This window comes from Hypanus sabinus, chromosome 15, assembly GCF_030144855.1.
Source record: "Hypanus sabinus isolate sHypSab1 chromosome 15, sHypSab1.hap1, whole genome shotgun sequence".
Classification (NCBI taxonomy): Eukaryota; Metazoa; Chordata; class Chondrichthyes; order Myliobatiformes; family Dasyatidae; genus Hypanus; species Hypanus sabinus.
The window spans coordinates 7,828,542-7,855,931 of NC_082720.1; the positions used below are offsets into that span (position 1 = coordinate 7,828,542).

General features: G+C 42.9%; 1 protein-coding gene across 2 annotated transcripts in view; it reads left to right on the top strand.

Annotated features, from left to right (window-relative positions):
- Positions 1–27,390, top strand: part of LOC132405289 (serine/threonine-protein phosphatase 2A 55 kDa regulatory subunit B beta isoform) — a 778,563-nt gene that overhangs the window by 407,752 nt on the left and 343,421 nt on the right. The window contains exon 1 of one of the 2 annotated variants that reach the window (XM_059989973.1): positions 25,708–26,290. The exons of the other annotated variant lie outside the window; for it this stretch is intronic. Within the exon in view, the coding sequence (XP_059845956.1) occupies positions 26,221–26,290 (70 nt within the window). The 5' untranslated portion in view covers positions 25,708–26,220. Of the gene's footprint in view, positions 1–25,707; positions 26,291–27,390 lie in introns of those variants that run through there. 2 annotated transcript variants of the gene reach the window in all.

A 27,390-nucleotide genomic window follows, 5' to 3' on the forward strand; every position in this document is an offset into this window, starting at 1 on the left:
GTGGATTCATTGTTTTGCAACAGCCGTACTCTACTGCCCTCACAGCGCAGATGTATAAACTATGCAGTGAGTGAAACACCTTCTCAAAAATCACCCCAGGTGGAAGCTTCCTTCAGGGTTTTTAATGAGGTCTTACTTGTGAAATTGCAGAAAGTTACATAAAGTACTTCGATTATTCTTGCAGTCGGTGATGATCAAGGTAATGCACACATGTACACAGCATAATGATATCTTTGTAGCGATAAGTAATAAACATATTTCCTGCAGAATATATCTACTAAATGTTCACCGATATTAACAAAACTTAATACTTACAGATGCCACCATTTCAAGGGAAAATAAAGAGGGGATGCAGATGGATCACTTTCTATAGTGTGCTTCAGAACAAAATGCAAATTAAACAGTGCAGGAAGTGATATAAGAATGCAGCTTGCGTATAGGAAGTGATGTTCATACAAAATGAACCGTGCCTTAGGGGCCAGAACAAGTTTATGCAATACATAAAAATTACTATAGATCAAAATAAGAATATAAAATTTAAAAAAGAAATAGTGCAAAAGAGTGCAAAACCATGAGGTAGTGTCCTTGAAGGCATGGACTGTTCAGGATGGCGGAGTGGGGAGAAAGCTGTCTAACAAGTTGAGTACGTGTCTTCAGGCTCCTCTAGTAGTAACGAAAAGAGGGCACATCTTGGATTGTGAGGGTTCTTCCCTTTCTACCGCAGACCCCTCAATGAGAGCTGCTGTGTGTTCTCCCAATTTCCCCTTTCTGAAGTCCACAATAAACTTTCTTGGTCTTAGTGTCATTGATTGCAAGCGCGACATCACTCAACCTGCCGATTTATCTCACTGCTTGTCACCATCTAAATTCTGCCAACAACATTTGTGCCACCAGCAAATTTATGGGTGATTTTTGAGCTGTGCCTTGCCACACTGTCATGGTGTAGAGAGAGTAGAGCAGTGGGCTAAGCACAGACCCCTGAGGTGTGCCCGTGTTAATTGTCAGCTAATGAGGTATGGATGTGGAGTGATAGAGGAAGCACATTTAAAGGAATCTTCTATAGCTGGAGTTCCTAGCAATGAACTTGAGGGGTGATCAGGGAGGCCCGCTTTAAACATAGAACATAGAATAGTACAGCACATTACAGGCCCTTCGGCCCACAATGTTGTGCCGACCCTCAAACCCTGTCTCACATATAACCCCCCACCTTAAATTCCTCCACATACCTCTCTAGTAGTCTCTTAAACTTCACTAGTGTATCTGCCTCCACCACTGACTCAGGCAGTGCATTCCACACACCAATCACTCTCTGAGTGAAAAACCTTCCTCTAATATCCCCCTTGAACTTCCCTCCCCTGACCTTAAAGCCATGTCCTCTTGTACTGAGCAGTGGTGCCCTGGGGAAGAGGCGCTGGCTGTCCACTCTGTCTATTCCTCTTAATATCTTGTACACCTCTATCATGTCTCCTCTCATCCTCCTTCTCTCCAAAGAGTAAAGCCCTAGCTCCCTTAATCTCTGATCATAATCCATACTCTCTAAACCAGGCAGCATCCTGGTAAATCTCCTCTGTACCCTTTCCAATGCTTCCACATCCTTCCTATAGTGAGGCGACCAGAACTGGACACAGTACTCCAAGTGTGGCCGAACCAGAGTTTTATAGAGTTGCATCATTACATCGCGTCTCTTAAACTCTATCCCTCGACTTATGAAAGCTAACACTCCATAAGCTTTCTTAACTACCCTATGAGGCAACTTTCAGGGATCTGTGGACATGTACACCCAGACCCCTCTCCTCCTCCACACTACCAAGTATCCTGCCATTTACTTTGTACTCTGCCTTGGAGTTTGTCCTTCCAAAGTGTACCACTTCACACTTCTCCGGGTTGAACTCCATCTGCCACTTCTCAGCCCACTTCTGCATCCTATCAATGTCTCTCTACAATCTTCGACAATCCTCTACACTATCCACAACACCACCTACCTTTATGTTGACTGTAAACCTACCAACCCACACTTCTACCCCCACATCCAGGTCGTTAATAAAAATCACAAAAAGTAGAGGTCCCAGAACAGATCCCTGTGGGACACCACTAGTCACAACCCTCCAATCTGAATGTACTCCCTCCACCACAACCCTCTGCCTTCTGCAGGCAAGCCAATTCTGAATCCACCTGGCCAAGCTTCCCTGGATCCCATGCCTTCTGACTTTCTGAATAAGCCTACCATGTGGAACCTTGTTAAATGCCTTACTAAAATCCACGCAGATCACATCCACTGCACTACCCTCATCTATATGCCTGGTCACCTCCTCAAAGAACTCTATCAGACTTGTTAAGCACAATCTACCCTTCACAAAGCCATGCTGGCTGTCCCTGATCAGACCATGATTCTCTAAATGCCCATAGATCCTATCTCTAAGAAACTTTTCCAACAGCTTTCCTACCACAGACCTAAGGCTCTCTGGTCTATAATTAGCTGGACTATCCCTACTACCTTGTTTGAACAAGGGGATAACATTTGCCTCCCTCCAATCCTCCGGTACCATTCCTGTGGACAACTAGGACATAAAGATCTTAGCCAGGGGTTCAGCAATCTCTTCCCTCACCTCGTGGAGCAGCCTGGGGAATATTCCGTCAGGCCCTGGGGACTTATCCGTCCTAATGTATTTTAACAACTCCAAACCTTTTAAGCATGGATGTTTTGAGAGTGCCAGTATAGGGATGCTTCATACATTGTGACCTTACTACTTCCAGTAACATTCTAAGCATCATTGCCTTCATGCCCAACATAGAATCTAGCTGATTTACTCAAGTGTGGTTTGCAACAGAAAATGTCAGGTTGAGTAATCAGAATGACAAGCCCACAATACACTTTGTACTTGAACAGCAGGCCAGGGCATCCAAACCACTGGACATGGAGGTCACAAAGAGGTAAGTTCTAATAACTTGTGGTAGTCACTCAAAATAATAATTCCAATTGCATGTTAATTCCCAAATTCAGAATCAAGATGCAAAAGTGAAAGGATGCTACTCAGTCGCCAAATGGCAGTCTTCCATGGGGTGGAGATTATGGCTATTAGATTTATTAAGTATTCTTACAAGAAAATGAATCTCAGGGCTCGATATGGTGATGCCCATATAATAAATTTACTTTCAACTATTTGAACTTAGAGTTGGTGGCTGGGTAGGGACATATCCATTGTGCTAAGTAGTTGTTAATTCTCCACCCACAACACTGACCCAACATGCTACCCTACCCCCATATGAACCAATGCAGACAGTGTCGAGGCTGGATAATGCTATTTAGCATTGAGCAGGATTTCTGACAGTGCTTAATGGTGTTTATTAGTAACCATAGGAAACCACCTTCCCACAATGCTAAGCAAATTGCTTTGCTTTGGCTGTCACATGAATGCCTGCCGACCGTGCTCACAGGGAATCACATCCTGACAAATGCCTCTTGTGAGCTGTATAAGAATATCGCAACATTCCTATTCCACGTTGACCTACTTACAGGGAGATGTCTGCATTTCATCAGTCCTCTTCCTGACCTACTTACAGTGCAGCTTACTGGTGCTTAAGGTTTTCTTTTTTGAAGAATTGTTAAAAATAAACTGGGATTGTTGCTAATATCTGTAAGTAAACTGCTGAATTGTGGATCTTTAGTGCCAATGCCTAGTCATTTCATAAGCAGCAGTATAATGCTCAGTTGTTTAAAGGATTATTTCTCCAGCACTGTGGACTGAGTGATTGAAACATTAAAAACTCCCAATGCTGGATGTCTGATACAGAATCTGAAATTTCTTGGAATAGTCATCTATAAAGAGAGAAACATTTCAAGCTGATGGCTTTTCAAGAGATTAGGAAATGTGAGAAAACGTGTTTTACGTTCAGAAAGTGGAGAGGAGGGTGTGGAGGGAACAAAGAAAACGTCTGGTGTTGGATAGAGACTACAGTTATCCTGGTAACACAGTACTATAGCTGATATCCAAGAGAAGATGACGAAAACTTGCAAAGCACAGCTGATGCATCTAGAAGAGTGTAAACAGGGAAATGAGTGATGGCAGTAAAGAGATAAAAACAGTGTTGGAACTATGAGAGGCAGAACGTGGCAAATATTGGAATTCTGAAATTTAGCCACGTGCTGAAAATATCTATCAGGTTAGGTAGCACCTATGGAGAGGGATAAACTGAGTTAACATTACAAGTGTATGAAACCATAAGCTCATGAAATGACACCTTGTCTTGCTTCCAGACACATTGCAGCCCTCAGGACTTGATATTAGATAGCCAAATGGTCTAGTTTATGTCAGGCAGGTCATCCTCCTGTAATATTAACTAGATTTTTGTCCTCTACAGATACTCTCTGATCTGCTGAGTTTTTCCAACATCTTGCTTTATTTTTATTTTACATGAGATGAATGAGTTATGTGGACCAACAAGTGACCTGATGCTTCAAAAGAAATATTAAAAGTGTCCTACTGGTTTGTGTGAAATAGCCTCAAATATTGCAAGACATTATGCATATTGAATTAAGTCCTGCATGGCGGAACAGAGGGTTGTCCTTGCTGAGCCACTGCAGGAGCGAAAATTAAATTGGATTTATGGAGTTGGCAGGGAGGGAATACCAGTGGAAGAAAGGCAAAGGGCCTTGGCGTTTAAGCCTTTTGAGGTTGGGGAAGGGGGTAGCAGTGCAAAAGCACTGAGGCATGATTATCAGGTCATGGTTGATTGAATGTGAGATCTTTTGAGGTCCAAGGCTACAATAGTTTGGGAATAGGAGGGTCAGAGACGTAACTTGAGTAAAGGATTGGTATCAGAGCCTGGGTATACTTAGTCAAGCTGTTTGCCAGGAGTGTGGTATTGGGTGGTTAGACTTTGCAATTGGGCTGAGACATTCATTTGAAAGTGGGTCCAGCAAAATTTGGGTAGTCCGAGTGTGGATCTTTTCTTGGAGTCAAGTTGGAATGGTCAGGTACAATCACGCTGGCTCAAGGATGTGTTGTCAGATGTACACAGTCCTAGACATAAGGATAGGCTGATGCTCATTTGTCAAATGGACATGGTGTGGTTTGGGGCAGGTTGGTCACTCATACTCAGGCTCAGGGCCAAGGTATGCTTTTGGACTCATAATTTTCTCAGGATTCACAGTCTAGGAATAGGGGTTGACAATACAAACAGACAAATCCAGATTGGGGTGGTTTGAATGTGTAACTTAGAGACCTCTGTGGTGCTGGCTGGGGCTCAGCTGTTACGGAGCAGCAACCAGCAAAGGGAAAACTGCAAGATCATTACCTCTGACCTGCTTGGCTCTCTTCTTGTTGCTGCATCAGTAAAGTGATACAGGATCCTCAGGACCCACACCACCAGGTTCAGGAACATTGATTACCCCATCAGGCTCTTGAACCAGAGGGGATAACTTTATTCAGCTTCACTCACACCAACACTGAACTGTTCACAAAAATTATGGACTGATTTTCAAGGACTCTTCATCTCATGTTCTCAATATTTATTTGTTATTATTTTGGCTTTTATTTGCATAGCTTGTTGTCTTTTGCACATTGGTTGTTTGTATGTCTTATGTATCCTTTTTACATTGGTTCTATTGTGTTCCTTTGTATTTATTGCAAATACCCACAAGAAAATAAATCTCAGGGTAGTATATGGTGACAAATATGTACTTTGAATATAAAATTACTTTGAACTTGCTGTTTGCTGATTGTAAAACTCCAAAGCAGGATGAATTTTTCCTAAGGGCTACCTTTTACCTTTCATCTTTAAAGTATTCAAATGTTTTTGAAAAATAAGTTATTTTTAATAAAACCACTGTAAATCTACTTAGTGCCTTTCTAATTGTTCTGTTATCATTCAAAGGACTTAAGTATTTCTCTGACAATATTGGGCTAATTAGCCTGTTCTTCCTTGGTGTCTGCCTTCCTCCTTTCTTAAACACCTGTTATATTTACTGTTTTCCAATCCAATCCCAACCTATCCAAATCAAGTGAGCCTATCCCAAATCAAGTGCACTTTGAAGATGACAGTTCCCTAATATGTTGGATATTTTCAGTAACTTCTTTCTCTGCAACCCCAAGACACAAGCCATCTTCTCCAGAGGGTCATTAGGTTGCATAATACTCTTCTGCTGGTGACATAGAAAACATACACATTACAGGTCCTTCATACCACAATATTGTGCTCAACATGTAACCTACTCTAGCAGCTGCCTAGAATTTGCCTAACACATAGCCCTCTATTTTTCTAAGCTCCATGTACCTATCTAAGTATCTCTTAAAAGACCCTATTGTATCTGCCTCTACCACCTTCACTGGCGATGCATTCCACGCACGCGCCACTCTGTGTGAAAAACTTACCACTGACATCTCCCTTACAACTACTTCCAAGCACCTCAAAACTATGCTTCCTCATGTTAGCCATTTCAACCCTGTGAAGAATCCTCTGGCTATCCACACAATCAAAGCCTCTCATCATCTTATACATCTCTATCAAGTCACCTCCAGTGCTCCAAAGAGAAAAGGCCAAATTCACTCAACCTATTCTCCTAAGGCATGCTCTCCAATCCTGGCAACATCTTTGTAAGTCTCCTCTGCACTCTCTCTTTAGTATCCACATCCTTCCTGTAGAGAGGTGACCAGAACTGAACACAGTACTCTAAGTGGGGTCTGACCAAGGTGTTATATAGCTGTAACTTTACCTCATAACTCTTGAATTCAATCCCACAGTAGATGAAGGCCAACACACCATACACCTTCTTAACAACACTGTCAACCTGTGCAGCAGCTTTGAGTATCCTATGGACATGGACCCTAAGATCTCGCTGATCCTCCACATTGCCAAGAGTCTTACCATTAATATTATATTGTCTTTAAATTCGACCTACCAAAATGAACCACTTCAGACTTACCTGGGTTGAACGCCATCTGCCACTTCTCAGCCTAGTTCTGCATCCTAACAATGTCCCGATGTAACCTCTGACAGCCCTCCACATTATCCACAACAGCCCCAACTTTTGTGTCATCAGCAAACATACTAACCCACCCTTCTACTTCTTCATCCAGGTCATTTATAAAAATCACAAAGAGGAGGGGTTCCAGAACAGATTCCTGTGGAACACCTCTGGTCACCATTCTCCGTGCAGGATATGAATCCTCCACAACCACCTTTTCCTTCTGTGGTCAAGCCAATTCTGGATCCACAAATCAAGGTCTCGTTGGAATCCGTGCCTCATTACTTTCTGATTGAGCCTTCGTGTAGGGAACCTTATCAAACAATGCTGACATTGTTTGAAGTTCATCATTCTGGTTCTTTCCCCTTGGTCATCTACAATTTTTTGGTAATCTTTCTAAAATGAAAATTGGTACAAAACTCAATGGCTCTGTCTTATTCCTTTGTCTTAGCTTTTATGAGACCATTACATACTTCTTCTCTTAATGTTTACATACTTGTAGTGGCTTTACTTTGTATCTAAATCAAGATTAATAAAACAATTTATTTACATAGCACACAACAATGTAAATAAATGTCTGGCTCTGTAATTGTTGAGCACAGGGTCAGATTCCTGTAGAGTTCACTGACAACTGAGGGCTTTAGAGTCACATTGGACAGAAACAGACCCTTTGGCCTTCAGACTATGCCAGCTATCAGAAATTTACATTTACCTGACATTCAATTTGCCCCAAAGTATCATTAATTAATTGAAAAACATTGTCTTGTTTTTACTGTGTACTGTATCAGCAGTTATGGTCGAAATGACAATAAAAGCAACTTGACTTGACTTGACTTGACTTGTAATTTATTTGTCATTGTTGACAGCACTCAAACAAGCTCTTGGACCCACTATGTCCACACCAACCATGAAATGCCCATCTGTACTAATTGTAATTATCAGCACTTTATCCATAGCCTTCTAAGCCTTGGCAATTCAAGCGTTTGTCCAAATACATTATAAATGTGAGAACATCTACCTACAGCAACCTCTTGGACCCTTTTGTCTCCAGATATTTGTTGACTAAAGAACTTCGTTTAAAACTTATGTGTCCATGTGCCATGCAAACCATAAAAGATTTTTGCACTTAATTGTCAATGTCTAGTTGACAAGTACTCCTGGTTCTAGGAGCCCAACAAAGGTGAAATTTTACTAAGGTCTTGTGCAGCCACAGATCTTGCTCATCTCTATGTTGTAGTGTTACAAAGGGGATTCTAAACAAGGGCAAAAGTAAAGGCTTGGCTGTGAAGTGTGTATCCTTTGCCCCTCACTTAGTAGTCTGCTGGCATTGTTTTCACTGGTGCTCATTTAACAAAATTGCAAAGGTTATAAACTATTGTTGCTGGTTTTGCCAAATGATATCTGCTGCCACCCTGATCTTTCTGAAAAACACTTAGTTGGAAGGCTCTACAAGGCTCGAAAGCATCCTGGATCTGATGAACAAAATAGGTTGAAGTGTCTGGGCCAGAAAATTGATATATATTAATTTTATAGTGCAAAAACAGAATTAAAAAAAAGTCGTGAGCAGTGTTCAATAGGTTCAATGTCCATTCAGAAATCAGGTGGCCGAGGGGAAGAAGCTGTTCTTGAATCGTTGAGTGTGTACCTTCAAGCGCCTGTACCCCCTTTCTGTTGGTTAATGACTCAACCGGCCTTTCCTTTCCTGTGCTCACCTCAATTCCCTGCTCATCTCTTTGGTATTGGGCCGAACACTTGACTCCAAGGTGATAGTCCAAATCTGAGCCTCAGATGACACCTGAAAGTTTGCATAAGGGAATGCATTATGCCGGCCATTGACAGAGCAGCAGGATGTCCCCATGTAGACATGTGAGGAAAGAAAAGCATCTATGTGAACTAAATGCATTAAAAGTAGTGCCAATTTAATTTTAGGAAAGATGGTACCCTTTGTGTTTATAAACTACCCCCCCACCCCGACTCCTTTGAGCAGAGAAAGGAAGGGACATGAAACAGCTCTTTGGTGGAGGTCCCAGTATAGAGTAAGTGCAGCATTTTTGGTTCAGAGCTGATGGTAAGGTAGCTGCAGATGATTCCTTCAGAAGACAATATTAGCCTAATGCTGAGCTTGGCCAGGCTGCAGAGTAGAATTGATCATTTGTTTATTATTATTATTATTATTATATGTACTGAGATATAGTGCAAAGCTGGCTATTTATATATTTGACAGGACTGCCCATGTACTAGCTTTTTAAATCACTGTGACCAAATAATCCTGACCCCCAGAAAGACACCTGGTTCTGTTGAAGCTCATTGAACTGAAAAGTCAACTGTTTGTCTCACCATTTTTGCTACCTGATTGGGGAAGAGTATTTCCATTATTTTCAGTTTTCATTTAAGATCATTTGTAGATGTTATGAACTACTATGTTCTTCTAGATAGAATGCTGAAAGGAGATTCAGCAGAACCTGTCATTAGCATGTTGCATCCTTGAAAAACAAAGGCAATGAGCAAAGAACAGGAATCAGAAAAGTCTTCAAAGAGGCAGACTATATCCTGTAGAGATAGCTAGAGTGATGGGAAACCAGGAATTCCTTGGAATGCCTGATACTGAGGACCTCTTGGTGGATGCCCCAGAGGATCATGAAGAAGAGTCACATTTATCTGCTGGAGTGCTGGTGAGTCCTGAACTGCAGAAACCTTCAGCTGTGTATGTCAACAGATGACAGTGATTGTCGGGAACACCTCAAAGAGACAGGTTACCATTAGTTCTGGGAGGCTTATGCCACATCTTTTCCCAGTGAGAGTAATGTCTAGATTCCGATGAGAACACAGGAATCTCCTGGATTGGGAAAGATAACAGCAAAGTCATTCAACTTTGGTGACTCCCCAGTACCCAAGGAATGGAAAAGGAGATGTTACAGCTCAAAGATATCATTTCTACTGACGAGTTTGATGTAGGTTGCTCCAAGAGTACTCGCCGCATGATTAGAGTGACAGAGGACACCCCTTTCAGAGAAGTCTCAACAGTTTGCACCAGCGTTGGTGGAAGAAGTCCGGCAGCACCTGCTGAAACCAAAGGAAGCTGTGTTGAAGAAGAAGAATGGGAAGGTATGAATGTGTGTTGATGATCAAACACTGAACTGACATACCGTCCCAGACCAGTATACTATTTCATAGAGCGAGGATGCTCTGGCCTGCCCGGGTGGAGCAAAGTGGTTCAGTATGTTGGATCTAAGGAGTGGGTATTATCAGATACCCATGAGTAAAGCTGGTAAAGAGAAGACGGCATAATATGTCCACTTGGATTCTTTAGTTTGAAACAATGCCCCAAGGCATATCAGGAGCACAGGTAGTTTTCATCTTGCCATGGAAAAGACTGTTGAGGGAATGAACTTGCTTGAGGTAATGGTGTATTTGGATCATCTCATACTGTTTGGGTCTACACTGGAGGATCATGAGATAAGGCTACTGAAGGTGCTAGACTGCCTGAAAGCGGAAGGGTTAAAAAACTTCACTAGACAAGTGCCAGTTCTGTAAGAAGTTAGTCAATTATGTAGAACCCATAATCTCACAGGAAGCCATCCAAATTAGAGGTCAAGGCCTAAGAATGTGAGTGCCCTACATTCATTCCTATGATTCTGTGGGTACTACTGGAGATCTGTGAAGGACTACTCCAAGATAAGCCATCCTTTCAATCAGCTTCTGTGTGGTTACCCTCCATGGAGAAGAAAGGGAGGAGATGAAAGGAGAAGGCAGCAAGGGTTTTCTTAGTCCATCAGAGACTTCCAGGGAAAGATGGGATGAAAAATATGAAGAGGCCTTTTAGTGCTGAAAGAGTTGCTGACTAAAGCACCTGTGCTGGTCTTTACAAACCTTCAGTTGTCATATGTACTGCATACAGACACCAGATATGAGGGCTTAGGACCAATATCAGGACCAAGGGTATAGGTTTGAGACCTATTGCTTTCATCAGTCAGAGTCTGTCACCATCTGAATGAAGCTACCCTACGTACAAATTGGAGTTTCTGGCATTGAAGTGGGCTGTGGTGGATAAGTTAAGTGACTATCTATATGGTGCCAAGGTCAAGGTGAGGATGGACAACAACCCATTGACATATCCTGACCTTGTCAAAGTTGAATGCCACAGGTCATCGCTGATTGATGGCTTGTCTGCTTATAATTTTAGCCAGAAATATCACTGGGGAGTTGGAACAATGATGCAGATGCATTGCCCTAATGTTTGCATGAGGTGCTGGAAATGGATGGAGAATGGGGGAGTGTTCCTACCTCTGGTGTTAAAGCAATGTGCCACTTTTCCACATTGGGGAAATCCAAGGCAAGCTAATGACATGGTAGAGCTGTGGATTATTTGTGAGCTTCTAGTTGTGCTATTTCACAAGCCATACCACTCTGGATATGAAGCCGTTGCCTGCCTTGAGTCCTGCAGAATTGGCAGCAGCCCAGCGAGATGACCCTTGTATAGGTGCCATTTGATCATCTGTGGTCAAAGGGGATATGGCTTAGCATGAAAAGACAAAACACCCTACCATACCCCTACTGATGAGGGAATGGGACATACTGGAGTTGCGGAACAAAGTTTTTTACAGGGGCACGTCTCCACCAGGCAGAACTTGGCATTCCCAGTTGGTTTTGCCCGAGAAGTACTAAAGTCACTTTGTGATGACTCAGGTCATTTGGGGTTTGAGAAGACCTATGGGTTGGTCCTAAATGAAACCTGAGGTCAAAGAATACAGTAAGTCATGCATCCAGTGTATTCGGAGGGAGATGCTGCCTATGAGAGTTGCTCCATTAACTCATTTACTAAGTATGGGACCACTTGATTTAGTTTGTATTGAGAGGAAATCCATAGAGCCTGGAGCGTAGAAGGTTGAGGGGGGCCTTGATAGAGGTATTTAAAATTATGAGGGGGATAGATAGAGTTGACGTGGGTAGGCTTTATCCATTGAGAGTAGGGGAGATTCAAACAAGAGGACATGAGTTGAGAGTTAGGGGGCAAAAGTTTGGGTAACACAAGGGGGAATTTCTTTACTCAGAGAGTGGTAACTGTTTGGAACGAGCTTCCAGTAGAAGTGGTAGAGGCAGGTTCAGTATTGTCATTTAAAGTAAAATTGGATAGGTATATGGACAGGAAAGGAATGGAGGGTTATGGGCTGAGTGTGGGTCAGTGGGACTAGGTGAGAGTAAGCGTTCGGCACAGACTAGAAGGGCCGAGATAACCTGTTTCCGTGCTGTAATTGTTATATCATTGTATGGATTCCAGTAACGTTGCAAGTGTCTTAGTCATCATGGAGCACTAAACCAGATATGCTCAAGCCTTCCCCACAAAGGATCAGAGAGCATCCACAGTTGCCAAGGTGTTATGGGAGAAGTATTTTGTTCATTATGGCCTCCAAGAAGGACACATCAGGGAAGGGATTTTGAGAGTCGGCTCATACATGAGTATGCTTTGAGTCAAGAAATCAAGGACCATGCCAAATCATCCTCAAGGTGATCCTCAGCCTGAAAAGTTCAACTGGACATTGCTAAACATGCTGGGAACCCTGGATGCCAACAAAAAGAATAAGTGAAGCCAGCGTATTGGCCATTTGGTCCATTGCTACGACTGTACACAAAATGAACCTACTGGCTACTTACTATACTATTTGATATTTAGACACAAAGCAAGATTACCTGTAGATCTCTGTCTTGGAACCAGTGGTGAAGACTTGCCACAGTAGGCAAGTATGTGTCTGACATGAAGAAAGAAATACAAAAAGCTTATGAGCTGGCAGCGGTTTCTGTTACCAAGTAAAACCGAGGAAACAAGGAGATACGATCAAAAAATTAGATTCTCTAAACTGATGCCTGAAGACTGAGTTTTAATAAGGAATTTGGGGCTACTAGAGAACCATAAGTTGGCTGACTGCTCAGTATATACACCTTACATAATGGAGAGCCAGATGCCAAATTTGCCAGTTGTCCGGGTGAAGCCAAAGGATGGGAATGATCCTGTCAAAATTCTCCATTGGAATCACCCTCTGCCCCCGAGGACAGGCAGTGTGTGTTGACACAGAGCCTGACATGGAACCTACGCTTAGTAGGAGAACAGAAAAGCTGGCAATAGTACGATTTCAGTGGAAAGACATGAAGACAGACCAACCACTGAGTACGGTACAGACTCAGAGAATGAGGAAATGGGAGTGTGATATGCAAACTCCCCAAGAATTGATGAAGAGATTTCTGAATCTCCCAACCCTGACTCAGATGTAATGGGGATGACTGCCAATGGAAGGCAGATATGAGGGGAAATTGGGCTCCAGTATAATTGGGGATGAAGCTGAGTTCAGTCAGGTGGCCAGGGGCCTGAGTCGCTGGAAGGTATTAGTGATAGACAGGGGGAGCCATCTCCAAGTGAACAGGAACAGTCATAAGAAGTGCATGAGGCTGAGGAAGCTGACAATGAGATCAGAAGGTCTCAGAGTCGGAAAACTCCCTGGTAGGCTGTCATATGATGCACTGGGAATAACAGAATGTTACATCTGTCCCAATAGTGAGATATGTTACTGCCATTTACAAATGGATTGGACGTCCTAAAAACAGTAAGTTCAAAAGTTATGAGGACATGACTAATTTTGGTGGGGTGGGGGGAAGAGTGTAATGTCCTGCTACACCATGAGGTATTTTATTTTAGCAGTTTTCTGTAAAAGTAGTGTGACCTTCTAGCAAGAGTGTTTTCAATTAAAGATAAAGAGCTATGTTGTCCAGCTTAGGAATGTTGTGCAAGCCAATCAGGAATGGAATGGCATGGAACATTCTCAATAGCTAGGTGGGAAAAGTTTTCTGAAGGACAGTAGTCTGGTTTGGGGTCTGTTGGTAGGAGGTGCTAAGAGAAGAGCATCAGGGAAGACACCTGAAGGATTCCATCCGAAGGGGAGATCCTATTGCAAGGAGAGCTTTCCAAGGTGGACGATTGCAAGAAAGGAAGTTCTGCCTGTAGTTGGTGAAGAGAATTCAGCACCATGAGTAAAGCTACTCCCAGCTGCTACAGAAGTGAACTTGTGTGCGTGCAGTTAGACTTGTTTAACTATAACGGGCTCTTTTATTTTTTCTCTCTGTTAACTGCTTCATAAAGTTGAAAACTGGTAAACATACTTTAATTATAACTTTATGCTTGTGTAAAATCTGATATTACTGCGGTACCAATTTTCCCCAATCTACAGTCAGTATTTACACAGCATTCGCTCAAATCAAGGTTCCTTTAATTGGAAAATTCCAACACTCCTGTTTGGTTGTACCCCAAATCATACTGACCCTAGATGTGTATTGCTTATGAAAGGCGGCCTTCTCACCCCTGAGTCACGTGGCCGTGGGCAGAGTCAGCTAATGAGCCAAGTTTATATAGGAGCCCTGGTGAGAAGGTTGAACAAGTAACAGTTTAAAATGCCTGTATCTCCCCACCATCACACACAAGTGTTAATGATTGTTACGTCCATGTTGATTGAATTCATGCATATGTAGACATTCAGTTAAGTGCCTGTTTCCTAGTCTCTCTGGTCAGCCATTCAAGGCTTTCAGACACCTATTGCTTAGAATAACATTTGAAATTAAATCTGCAATTTATATTTAGATTTGAAGATTGGTGGCTAAAGGTATTTGCTAAATGTGCTAAACCCAAAAGTCCTGACCCCGGGACACCTCACTAGTTACAGGCTTCCAGTTGAAGAATCAATCTTCAATCATCATTGAACCAATTTTGAATAAACTCAGGTTGAAGGAGCAACACCTCATCTACCGTCTAGGTAGCCTCCAGCCTGGTGGTATGAACATTGAATTCTCCAGTTTCCGGTAATTCCCTCCCCCTCCCCCTTCCCCTATCCCAGGTCCCTCTCTGCCTCTCTCCCCTTTCAACTTTCTGCTTCTTTATCTCTACAGTTCTTTCATGCTTATTCCCTCCCCTCCCCCCTTTATCTTTCCTCTGATTGGTTTTCCACCTGGCGCCTCTAGGCCCTACCCCCTCCCCTATCTCTATTACTGGGCTTCGGCCCTCTCATCCCCACCATTCCTGATGAAGGGTCTCGGCCCGAAACGTTGGCTACTCTTTTCTCACGGATGCTGCCTGATCTGCTGAGTTCTTCCAGTGTTGTGTACGTATTCTCTGAATATACCTTGGTAGCTCACCCAAAACTTATGCAACCTAACTTTCCAGATCAGCCTGCCATGCAAACTTGTCAAAGGCCTCACTAAAGTTCATATAGCCAACGTTAACTGCCCTCCCTTACAAAAAAACTGCAAAAGAATCATTAAACATGATCTCCCATGCACAAAACCACACTATCCCTAATCATGCCTTGACTGCCCAAGTGGTGGTAGATCTTGTCTCTCAGAATTTTATCCAGTAATTTCCCTACATATGAAGTTGTTCACAGGCTAGAAGTTCCCTGGTCTGTACTTGCTACCCTTTTTGAAAAATGGAATAAAATTAGCCACCCTTCAGTCTTCTGGAACTTCCCCAGTGACTAATGATGAAACAAATATTTCTGCAACAGCCTCTGCAATTTTTTTCTTTTATTTCCCCTGGCTTGCTTCACATAAGATCCAAGGGTAAACCTTGGGGATTTACACTCCCCCCCCGCGCCCCCCCGTGCCTTTGAAGGATGCAAATATGTCCTTCCTCTAATATGCATATGTTCCAAAATCTTACTATTTGTAGGTGTCATTTCTTTGGCATCCATAATAACTCCATAGGAAACACAAAGGACAAATAAATGTTAAAAATCTCAGCCATCTCCTGAGGTTCCAAATTTAGATGCTTCTGGTTTTTAATAAGACCTAGTCACCCTTTTACTGTTAATATAACTGAAAAACCTCTTATGGATTATCTTTAACCATGCTTGCCAAGTACATTGCATTGCTCTCTTAATCCTATTCTTAAACTTCTTATAATTGTTGAGGGATTTATGTGTACACAGTTTCCTAAAACTGATACACACTTGTGTTTTATTTCAGACTGGAGCTTTGCCTACACCTCTCGTCAGCCAGGCTTCCTTGAACTTTGCATGTCTAGCCTTCACCCTAAAAGGAATATTCTGCCTCATGTAATGACCCTTTTAAAGCCTTCCACTTGCCAAGTATTCCATAAAGTTGTCTCACTCTATTGACCCCAGCTAAGTCCTGCCTAATGCCTTCAAAGTTGTCATGAAGAATTTTTTCTTCACTTTAGTTCTAAATATCCTATTTTGGGGACAGTGATCCCTGACACTGGACTGTCAGCCAGGAGATGGCTCTTTCCTGCATTCACCCTGTTGAACTCTGTAAGAGTTCTGTACATTTCAACAAGCTCATTGCTCATTCTTCTGAACTTGATGGAATTCGTGATAGTAATTCCTCCTCATACAATAAACCTGCCATTCATTAAGAAGATGAATCAATCTTCTTTGCACTCCTCCTATGGCAAGTAAATCCTTTTTATGATTAATTAGTCCAAAACTGTACACAATACTCCAACTGCAGTCTGCCGAGGCCTTTGGATTGTGATATTTCATCATATTCTGTATTGGATCTCATTCATCATCATGGAATCAATCAGTTTTGAATAAGCATATAGTGACAGAATATATCCAATTAAACCTCCGTTTGGTGATAATCCTTAAGATATTTAGGAAGAACAACTTGACAATTACGTAGGAATGGTGGTTTTTGCACAAGTTAATTTTTCTGGTTAGGTGATCACTATCCAAGATCAGATCTTGTATTACCCTGAGTCCAGGACAGCCTGGCCAGAACTGACACTAGATGCAAGAAAATCTGCAAATGCTATGAAGACTATTATAGAGCAGCACAGCTGCACAGTCTGGTTTGTTGGTGTGACCCTAATTGTGAGGCAAAGTGGAAGGATTTAGAACAACATCTAATAAATATCCCTCTCCGATCTTCACTGGCGGATAAAACACACCAAAAGAAGCATTTAAATAAACTGACTAAGTGGACAACAGTCCCTCTAAACATATGAAAGAAATGTAAGAATACTATGTTGAGTGGTACATGACACAGAATTCCTTCCAGCACAATTGGATGGTAGATTTACGCACTGGACAAGTAAGGGAGTCACCTCGTACTGTACAATATCCTCCATTAAGGGTTTGAAGGCCTTTCAACAACTCACAGAAACGTATCACTTTGAGAAACAAGTCTTCTTTAGATATCTTCAACTAAGGCAATATTTTAATAAAAATAATAAAACTATTGGAGAGAAAGGGTTAAGTCTGATTCATATATTCATTGATGTGTATAAAGGTAATATTAAAAAGAAACTGATAACCAGGATTTATTCGATTTTACAATCTAACAGGGGTCTCTCCACGATGTATATTAAATCAAAATGGGAAAAAGAAACCAACATAAAATTGACAGAGGATGATTAGTCGAACATATGCAGAACACATTCAACTACTTCAAGCTCAGGTCTATGGAGGGAATTCACCTGGAAGAATACCTTAAGATTTTTCCTAACACCAAAAATAAAGAAGTTACAAAGTAACAGATCTGAACAAGGTCAATGTTGGAGAATGTATGTACATGTTGGCTGATTATTTTCATATTTTCTAGCAGTGTCCAACGATTTTGTCTTATTGGTTGGATGTGGTAACAGAGATAAGGTCAATAATCAGCCCAGATATTAATTTTGAGTTTAACGTTATTTATTTGGGTAATGTACCAAATGGGCTCAAAAAGCATGAAAGATATATGTTACAAATGCTACACGCAGCCAGTAAGAAAGCGATTACCAGGAAATGGCTAAGCAAAGAGTCCTGGAATGGATCGAAATAGTTCAAGAAATTTATGTTATGGATTGATTGACTTTCTCTCTGAGACATGCCACTAAAATATTTGAAATATACTGGAAAATTGGACATTTTATTTGAACCTGAAATGACTTCTTCACTGTACATTTATTTGGTTTGAAGAACTTAGTTTTATTTCTTCCTATGAGGGAACCTGCAGAATGGACTTTAAAGTCATGGATCTTAGGTCCCCTGAGAGATTGAAGGACAATTATGGACATAAGAGTTTGGTTAACTTTGATACAGCAATGTAACCTGTTTTTCTATTGTAAGATACAGATTTTACTTCACCCATGATAACCCTATCTGTCTGTTTGTTTTTATCCTGTTTGTTCTGTTACTGGCAAAACAATAAAAATAAAGTAAAAAAAGAAAATCTGCAAATGCTGGAAATCTCTCATTTGAGCTGTGAGTGAGGTGAATGTTATCAGCAATGAGCACTTGCTTGACCTAGAGTGTGGTCAGACTGGATCATACACCTAAAGTGGAAAAGATCCTAACCCTATCACAAACATTCCAACCCCAGGTCCAAGCTCCTGACCCCTGCACCAGTGGCCAAATCCCCACCACTGATGCCCAACCCTCAGCACTAAATGACACAACACCGGGCAGCAGTGACCTATCACCCAACACCAACATCTCAAAGCCCAGCAACAATGGCCCAACACATGCAAACCTTCAGCACCAACACCCCAATGTCCCAACATTGAGCACCAACGACTCGGCACTCAGAGACAAGACCCAACATCCACCATCCACCTTCAGTATCAGCTTCTCAATGCTCCAACATTAGCAAAATAACTCCCAGCAGCAACAACCAACTCCCAGAATTAATATCCCAAAAAAATCAAATATGAAGCCAGAACAAGTCTGAAGAAAGAGATGGAAAACAAGACCAAATGCAAATCCTGTTTGTCTGTTCCCTTTTCTCTGTGTGTTGCTTTCTGTTAACTGTGGTGCTCAATAGGCAGAGAACTTATCAAGTAAGATTCTCTCAGAGTCCTGCAGGAAAGAGCATACTCCTCCACATAGTCAATTAAACAGATTCATCAGGCAGGTGGAAATGTGGCCTGTCAAATCCATATCACACGAACAGGGATAAAACCAAGAGCCCCCCCCCCTCCCCCCCAGCAGTCCACTAAAGAGCTTGTGAATGTATTTTACAAAGATATTTATTCAGACTAAACTCTGAACTCCTCCAGCCCCTTCCACGCCACTGAATTTAGTCTGAACCACTTTGCTCTCACTTTTGAAAATGTCTACTCAAGATCAAGTTCTGAAATCATTTTATCATCACTGTTTTATCCCCCCTTGTTCAATCCCTTCCCACCTATGTTTGTGACACTTCTCACACTTTGAATTTTTTCAATGATTTAAAGTTCCCTGGCCCCCACCGCCTTATTCTCACAATGGATGTCCAGTCCCTATATACCTCCATCCCCCTCCAGGAAGGTCTCAAAGCTCTCTGCTTCTTTTTGGATTCCAGACCTAACCAAATCCCCTCTACCACCACTCTCCTCTGTCTAGCGGAATTAGTTCTTACTCTCAATAATGTTTCCTTTGGTTCCTCCCACTTCCTCCAAACCAAAGGTGTAGCCATGGGCACCCACATGAGACCCAGTTATGCCTGCCTTTTTGTTGGCTTTGTGGAACAGTCCATGTTCCAAGTCTATATGGGTATCCGCCCCCCTTTTTCCTTTGCTACATTGACGACTGCATTGGCGCTGCCTCTTGCACGCTTGCTGAGCTCGTTGACTTCATTAACTTTCCCTCCAACTTTCACCCTGCCCTCAAATTTACCTGGTCTATTTCTGACACCTCCCTCCCCTTTCTTGATCTTTATGTCTCCATCTCTGGAGACAGCCTATAAGCCTACAGACTCTCACAGCTACCTGGACTATTCCTCTTCCCAACCTGTCTCTTGCAAAAATGTTATCCCCTTCTCACAATTCCTCCGTCTCAGCCGCATCTGCTCTCAGGATGAGGCTTTTCATTCCAGGACGAAGGAGATGTCCTCCTTTTTTAAACAAAGGGGCTTCCCTTCTTCCACCATCAACTCTGCTCTCAAACGCATCTCTCCCATTTCCCACACATTTGCCCTAATCCCATCCACCTGCCACCCCACTCAGGATAGGGTTCCCCTTGTCCTTACCTACCACCCCACCAGCCTCCAGGTCCAACGTATAATTCTCCGTAACTTATGCCACCTCCAACGGGATCCCACTACCAAGCACATTTTTCCCTCCCCCCCTTTCTGCTTTTCGCAGGGATCGCTCCCTACGCGACTCCCTTGTCCATTTATTCCCCCCCCCCCCGTCCCTTCCCATCAGTCTCCCTCCTGGCACTTATCCTTGCAAGCGGAACAAGTGCTACACCTGCCCTTACACTTCCTCCCTCACCACCATTCAGGGCCCCAGACAGCCCTTCCAGGTGAGGCGACACTTCACCTGTGAGTCGGCTGGTGTGGTATACTGCGTCCGGTGCTCCCGGTGTAGCCTTTTATATATTAGTGAGACCAGACGCAGACTGGGAGACTGTTTCGCTGAACACCTATGCTCGGTCCGCCAGAGAAAGCAGTATCTCCCAGTGGCCACACATTTTAATTCCACGTCCCATTCCCATTCTGATATGTCTATCCATGGCCTCCTCTATTGTCAAGATGAAGCCACACTCAGGTTGGAGGAACGATACCTTATATACCGGCTGGGTAGCCTCCAACCTGATGGCATGAACATTGACTTCTCTAACTTCTGTTAATACCCCTCCTATTCTTCTTACCCTGATATTAGTTTTTTTTGTTTTCTCCCCCTCCCTTTTTTTTCTTTCTCTCTCTGCCCATCACTCTGCCTGTTCTCCATCTCCCTCTGGTGCTCCTCTCCCCCTTTCTTTCTCCCCAGGCCTCCTGTCCCATGATCCTTTCCCTTCTTCTAGCTCTGTATCCCTTTCGCCAATCACCTTTCTGGCTCTCAGCTTCACCCCACCCCTTCTGGTCTTCTCCTATCATTTCACATTTCCCCCTCCCCCTCCTACTTTCAAATTTCTTACTATCTTTCCTTTCAGTTAGTCCTGACGAAGGGCCTCGGCCCGAAATGTCGACATTGCTTCTCCCTATAGATGCTGCCTGGCCTGCTGCGTTCTACCAGTATTTTGTGTGTGTTACTTGAATTTCCAGCATCTGCAGATTTCCTCGTGTTGTCCTATATCATTTTCTCTGATTCCTGCCAAATTCTGCCTAATTAAAGTTCCTATGAAGTAACTTGGGTATGTTGCTGCATTGGAGATATGATATCAATGCAAGATGTTTTGTTTGATCATCACTGTCCTCCAGGGTGCTCTGAGATCTACATATTTTGTATGATTCTTTAGTCTCTAAGGTCCTGCACCTTGGTAGAATTAATAGAGGCATAGACTATTTTCTAAAATAGCTCGGTCACCCCTACTCTTCATGATTTTTATAAATTACCTGGATGAAGAAGTGGAGGGATGAGTTAGTAAATTTGCTGATGACACAAAGGTTGGGGGTGTTGTGGATAGTGTGGAGGGCTGTCAGAGGTTACAGCGGGACATCAATAGGATGCAAAACTGGGCTGAGAAGTTGCAGATGGAGTTCAACCCAGATAAGTGTGAAGTGGTTCATTTTGGTAGGTCAAATATGACGACAGAATATAGTATTAATGGTAAGACTCTTGGCAATGTGGAGGATCAGAGGGATCCAAGTCCATAGGACACTCAAAACTGCTGTGCAGGTTGACTCTGTGGTTAAGAAAGCATACAGTGCATTGGCCTTCATCAATCGTGATATTGAGTATAGGAGCTGAGAGGAAATATTGCAGCTATATAGGACCCTGGTCAGACCACACTTGGAGTACTGTGCTCAGTTCATGTAACCTCACTACAGGAAGGATGTGGAAATCATATAAAGGGTGCAGAGGAGATTTACAAGGGTGTTACCTGGATGCCTTATGAGAATAGTTTGAGTGAACTCGGGCTTTTCTCTTTGGAGTGACAGAGGATGAGAGGTGACCTGAAAGAGGTGTTTAAGATGATGAGAGGCATTTATCATGTGGATAGTCAGAGGCTTTTTCCCAGGGCTGAAATAGCTAGTCTGAGAGGGCACAGTTTTAAGGTGCTTGGAAGAAGGTACAGAGGAGATGTCAGGGGTAAGTTTTCTTACGCAGAAAGTGGTGAGTGTGTGGAATGGGCTGCCAGTGACAGTAGTGGAGGCAGATACAATAAGTTCTTTTAAGAGACTCCTGGACAGGTACATGGAACTCAGAAAAATAGAGGGCTATGGGTAACCATAGGTAGTTTTGAAGGTAAGGACATATTCGGCACAGCTTTGTGGTCTGAAGGGCCTGTATTGTGCTGTAGGTTTTCTGTGTTTCTAAACTTCAAAAAATCAGGTGCAAAGGGACTTGAGAGTCCTTGTACAGGATTCCCTAAAGGTTAACTTGTAAGTCGAGTTGGTGGTAAGTAAGACAAATGCAATGTTAGCATTCATTTTTAGAGGATTAGAATATAAGAGCAGGATGTAATGCTTAAGTTTTAAGAAGAAATGTTCAGACTGCTCTGGGGGTATTGTGAGATGTTTTGAGACCCTTATCTAAGACAGAATGTGCTGGCATTGGAGAGGGTTCAGAGGAATGTCATGAAAATGGTTCAAAGGTTCAAAGGTACAATTGAATGTCAGAGAAATGTATGCAATATACATCCTGAAATGCTTTTTCTTCACAACTATTGATGAAACAGAGTAGTGCCCCAAAGAATGAATGACAGTTAAATATTAGAGTCCCAAAGTCCCCCCCCAGCTTGCCCCTCCCACACATAAGCAGCAGTGAGCAACAATCCCCACTCCCCCCACTGACAAAAAAAAGCAATGAGCCATCGAGCACTCAAATGTGAGCAAAGCAATAGCAAAGACACAAACTTGCAATTACCCCTAAACCGCATTTCACCCATTATTTGTCATACCACAGGCTCTCTCTGCCCCTAATAAGGGAGAAAGAGGTGTCTCAATTTTCCCAGCAAGCAGGGAGACATAACAAATAACTCGCTGGTTTACGGTGTTAAAAGTCCATTGCGTTGCTTTGTTCGAGCTCTGTGCCTGAAAATTGCAATGATCCCAGGTCTCCAGGCACACAGTCACAGATAACCCAATGACACACGGATCTCCTGCCATAACACTGACCCTCAATCCACCCATCTCCAGAGATCTGAGATCCTAGGCTTCCAAATCCGAGCCAGACTCTTAGGCCGAGCTTTTGGCAAACCGAACAACAATGGCTGATTGTGAAATCCCGAGAGCGGATCCCATTCCCGCAAAGAACCGCGGTCAGCATGTAAGCATAGTCCAAGAATGAAAGGGCTAATGTATGAGCAGCATTTGATAGCTCTGGGCCTGTGCTCCCTGGAGTTTAGAAGAATGCAAGGGGATCTCACTGAAACCTTTTGAATATTGAAAGACCTAGATAGATTGGATGTGGAGTGGATGTCTAAGACTAGGGTGCACAGCCTCACAGTAAAATGACAACCCTTTAGAACAGAAATGAGGAAGAATTTCTTTAGCCAGAGGGTGGTGAATCTGTGGAATTCATTGCCATAAACGGCGATGGAGAAGAAACCATTGGGATCATTTAAAGCAGAGGATGATAGGTTCATGATTAGTAAGAGTGTCAAAGGTTATGGAGTGAAGGCATGAGAATGGGGTTGAGGGGGATATGAAATAAACCATGATGGAATAACACAGCAGACTCAATGGGCCAAACTCTGTTTCTATGCCTTTTTTTTTCTAATGGTTGTTTTATGAATACACAAGATCCATGGACATTGACACTTCTCGTGCTCCTGATGCACTAGCAATAAAGTAGAAGTGACATAATATTCACCAAGTCTCAGTTGAAAGCTGTTGGGTTTCCCATTTAGTATAGGAATGTCTGAGGTCAGTCATTTGCAATGACAGTACTGTTCTGGCAAATCCTCACCATTCCATGCATTTCTCTTTTTGCATCAAACAACTCAACCTTCTGAATGGGCATCTTCACCTCTGCTCCTAATTCCCAAACTGATACCAGTGCAGAATCTTATTTCTAATAGTTCCAATGTGCATAAAATCATATTATTGTTGTTCCCTTTCTTGTATTTATTGGTGTCTATTTCTGGACTAACACATTTTCTGAATAGATGTTGACTGTCTTCTCTAGTCTGTTTCTTCTTGCCCACCTCAAATAGGATCCTGTTACCCCCTTCTCTTTTTACCTGTTCCTTCCCAGTCCCTCATTTGTCTACTTTCTCTGAAAGTGCAGTGACTATAGAACAGCCTTCAAGAAGTCTTCAGGATAATTAATAAACTGGATAAAGTAGACTTGGAGTTGGTTTCACTCTGGAGGAGGCCAAACCGAGTGGTGTTAAACATAAAGGAATCGATCCCAAAGACAATAGGGAATTCAATAGCAAATATATTATCCAGACTGAGGAACTGGCTACATAAAGAGTAGTTGAAATTTATTCCTAGTTCCAAAGAGAAGGCATTTCAACATGTTGAGAGAAGGAACAGAAGATTACACAGGTGGAGTTAGATGGATCATGATGGAAGCAGCTCAGATGGAACATGAACACTGCCATTGAGTATTTAGGCCATTTTCTACATTGTGTCTTCTCTATAATTCTATGCAACAGGTTGATATTGCTTCTTTGATATCTGTTCTTCAAATGTCACTGGTCTATATTCTTGGTCTATATTCTTGGAGGTTCCAAGTTATTTGTGGAGTCAATATTGTTCCTATTCTTTACACCCACTCATTTATTTATCTTCCTAACTGTTTTGGTGAACTCTCCCCTTTTCCCATGAGTCCACATCTTCTGCTTTCCTATAAACGGTAAGTCAATCCCTGTGGTCGTTAAATCCATTGGATATCTCCCCCTGGATTATTAAACCCCATGTGCACTTGTCTAACTCATTTACCTTTTCCTCAACTGCATTCTAAGTTGAAACACATCATCTAATAACTTTATCATACAGCATGGAAGTGGGCCCTTTAGCTGATGCCAACCAAGATTTTCATTTAAACGAGACCCATTTGCCTGGATTTGGCCTGAATCTTTGCTAGACCAAGTTCCTCATAATTGTGTCCTTTTTGAAGAGCAACTGTTCAGCCTTTTAAGTCTTCCCCAGCATTATTTCAAATCACTGATTTGCATTTTAAACAGCATTTTGGGTATTTAGAGCTAAAACTTTGCGAAACATCACCGGACCCCATTTTAACTTAAGAACCCCTCCCCCTCCCCAAGAAAATAGTTTCCACCCACTCTATTAAATCTTTTAATCGTTTTACACACCTCAATTAGATCACCCCTGAATCTTCTGTCCTTCAGACAATACAAAACTAGCCGATAAAATTTGGCAGAATTATTTAACCCTTCGAGCCCAGGCTATTTCAGCTAGAGCCATGTGGCGCTCTCCGGGTGTACTGCAAACTGCCTCCATCTCCTTTCCTTTCATACAACCCTTCCTGTTCCAACGCAGGACAGTGCTTGATATCTGTTGATATCCATTTGGCGTTATTAAGGAGGGTCACCTCAACGCAGCCTTCCCTCCTCGAGTTTTTTGACCTGTGGTCTGCTGAATTGACATGACCATTCACTACGAACGATTCACGGGGGTGGGGGCGGAGGTGCGGCGAACAGTTGAAGGCAACAGATTCTGCAGCGATGGCGGGGAATTAGCAGTCCTTCAGTCTGTTGCTCGTGATTTAATTCCTCCCCTCACCCCCCCCCCCCCCATCTGCAGCTTGTGAGACGGAGGGAGAGGGAGAGGAAGAGAGCGGTCCTGATGCGGTTGGACATTGGCAAGCTTTAGGGGAGGAGCCAAGCGCGATGCAGCATACGGCTCCAGCTACAGCAGTCTCATGCAGCACTCTAGAGATAGAGATGGGAGATCAACCAGCGCAGGCGGTGCTGACGCATTTTCTCTGCCTGAAGTAACTACAGAATTTTAATACTAAAATCCTCTCACAGATACCTGCCTGCTTCATATGCTCCTCTTGAGTGGCCATAGCGGCTGACTGATCCCGAGGCAGAATCAACTTTATAACCGCCCGGGATCATTGTCTCGTTTTCTTTACAACTACGCTTGATCTTATTTTGTATATTTTAAGAAGAGCAATTAAACAAAAGGACACGCAGTGTGTGTGTGCGGGTCACACACGAGAAGCATGTCCTTCTAGCGGGTCCGTTGAGACTGCGGAAGGAAACTATTTCGCTTTGCCTCCTTCTCACCTCCGTCTCTTAAAGGCTTTGACCGTTTGGGCAGCTGTGGACCATGTCGCGCCGTGCCAGCCTTCTCTCCCCGTATCGCTAGGGCAATGGGATGGTGGATACTTGCCTGCTTCATAGCCAGTACCCCAAGTTACCCGGCTGTAAATGGAGGAGGAGATTGACACCCGCAAAATTAACAACAGTTTTTTGCGTGATCATAACTATGCAACTGAAGGTATTTAACCCGGGGTTGTTAATTTGTCTGCATGCAAGTAATATTACTGTCTCCCTTCCTTGTGTAATAATATTTGGTGTCTGGAACTATTTCAGTAGCAGTAGACAGACTCGCTGCAGTTGCGGAACCGAATGAGAAATTGGTTTGGGGACTAAGCGATGTTTCACCATGTCCTTGCCTGATACCTATAGGAATCCAGTGGAAAGCATCGACAAATGTTGTTGAGTTAAAATTGCGGTGCTCCTGAAACCAGGGAGTCGGTCAGTGAGGTCGTTCTTTAATGCATTAAAACACACGGCTGGATGTTGAGTGGAAAATGTGGAAATTTTAATTTGGAGTGCAGGGCTGATTAGAAATGGGCCGCTGGGATTGAAGATCTGTGATTACGCACAGGGGTTTAAAGCACGGATTCCTGAAATGTCCTCGTTCCTGGCACCAAATAAGAGTAAAAGAAATACATTCTTTCATTATCTGGACGGCCAATCGTGAGTGCTCCAACAGTGGGCACAGAAAGCGTCTGCTATGTAAGGTTATGGACCCGTCTAACCACTGTACAGGTGAGATGGGGCCGCCAAATCGTTCGCTTGCGGTGACAGTCCTCATTTTGTGCAGTCTGTGTTTGTTGGAACTGTGTGATTAGTGTCTGTCGCCTATTCACCATAATGCAGCTAAAACGACAACACGAAGGTGATACACCTTTGCGGATAAATTAGCCTGAACGAACATGGCGTTTCATTAAAGAAGCTACAAATACCTGGTTATAGTTCCAGGCGTCACTGGGAGGAACCGCCAATGTTAGAGAGAGGGGTGGGGGCTGGAAACCATTCCTGTATCTAATATTGAAGCGTTCTTTGCTTTGCATCTTTTAAGCGTATGCCTTTACTAGTTGACCTCACAGGTTGAATCAAATGGGGGGGGGAGGGGTCGCGTGCCTACCTTAAAATGCCCATTATTGGGTCGACCGATGTAAGTAAGCATCGCTCGTTTTGATCGATGATTTTAAAGAAACTCCGGAGATTGAGAGTAACTGTTTGCGGTGACCATGGTGTGATCGGTCTCCAGTACTATGCTCCGAACCTTGGCTAGAGTGCAGCGGCTGG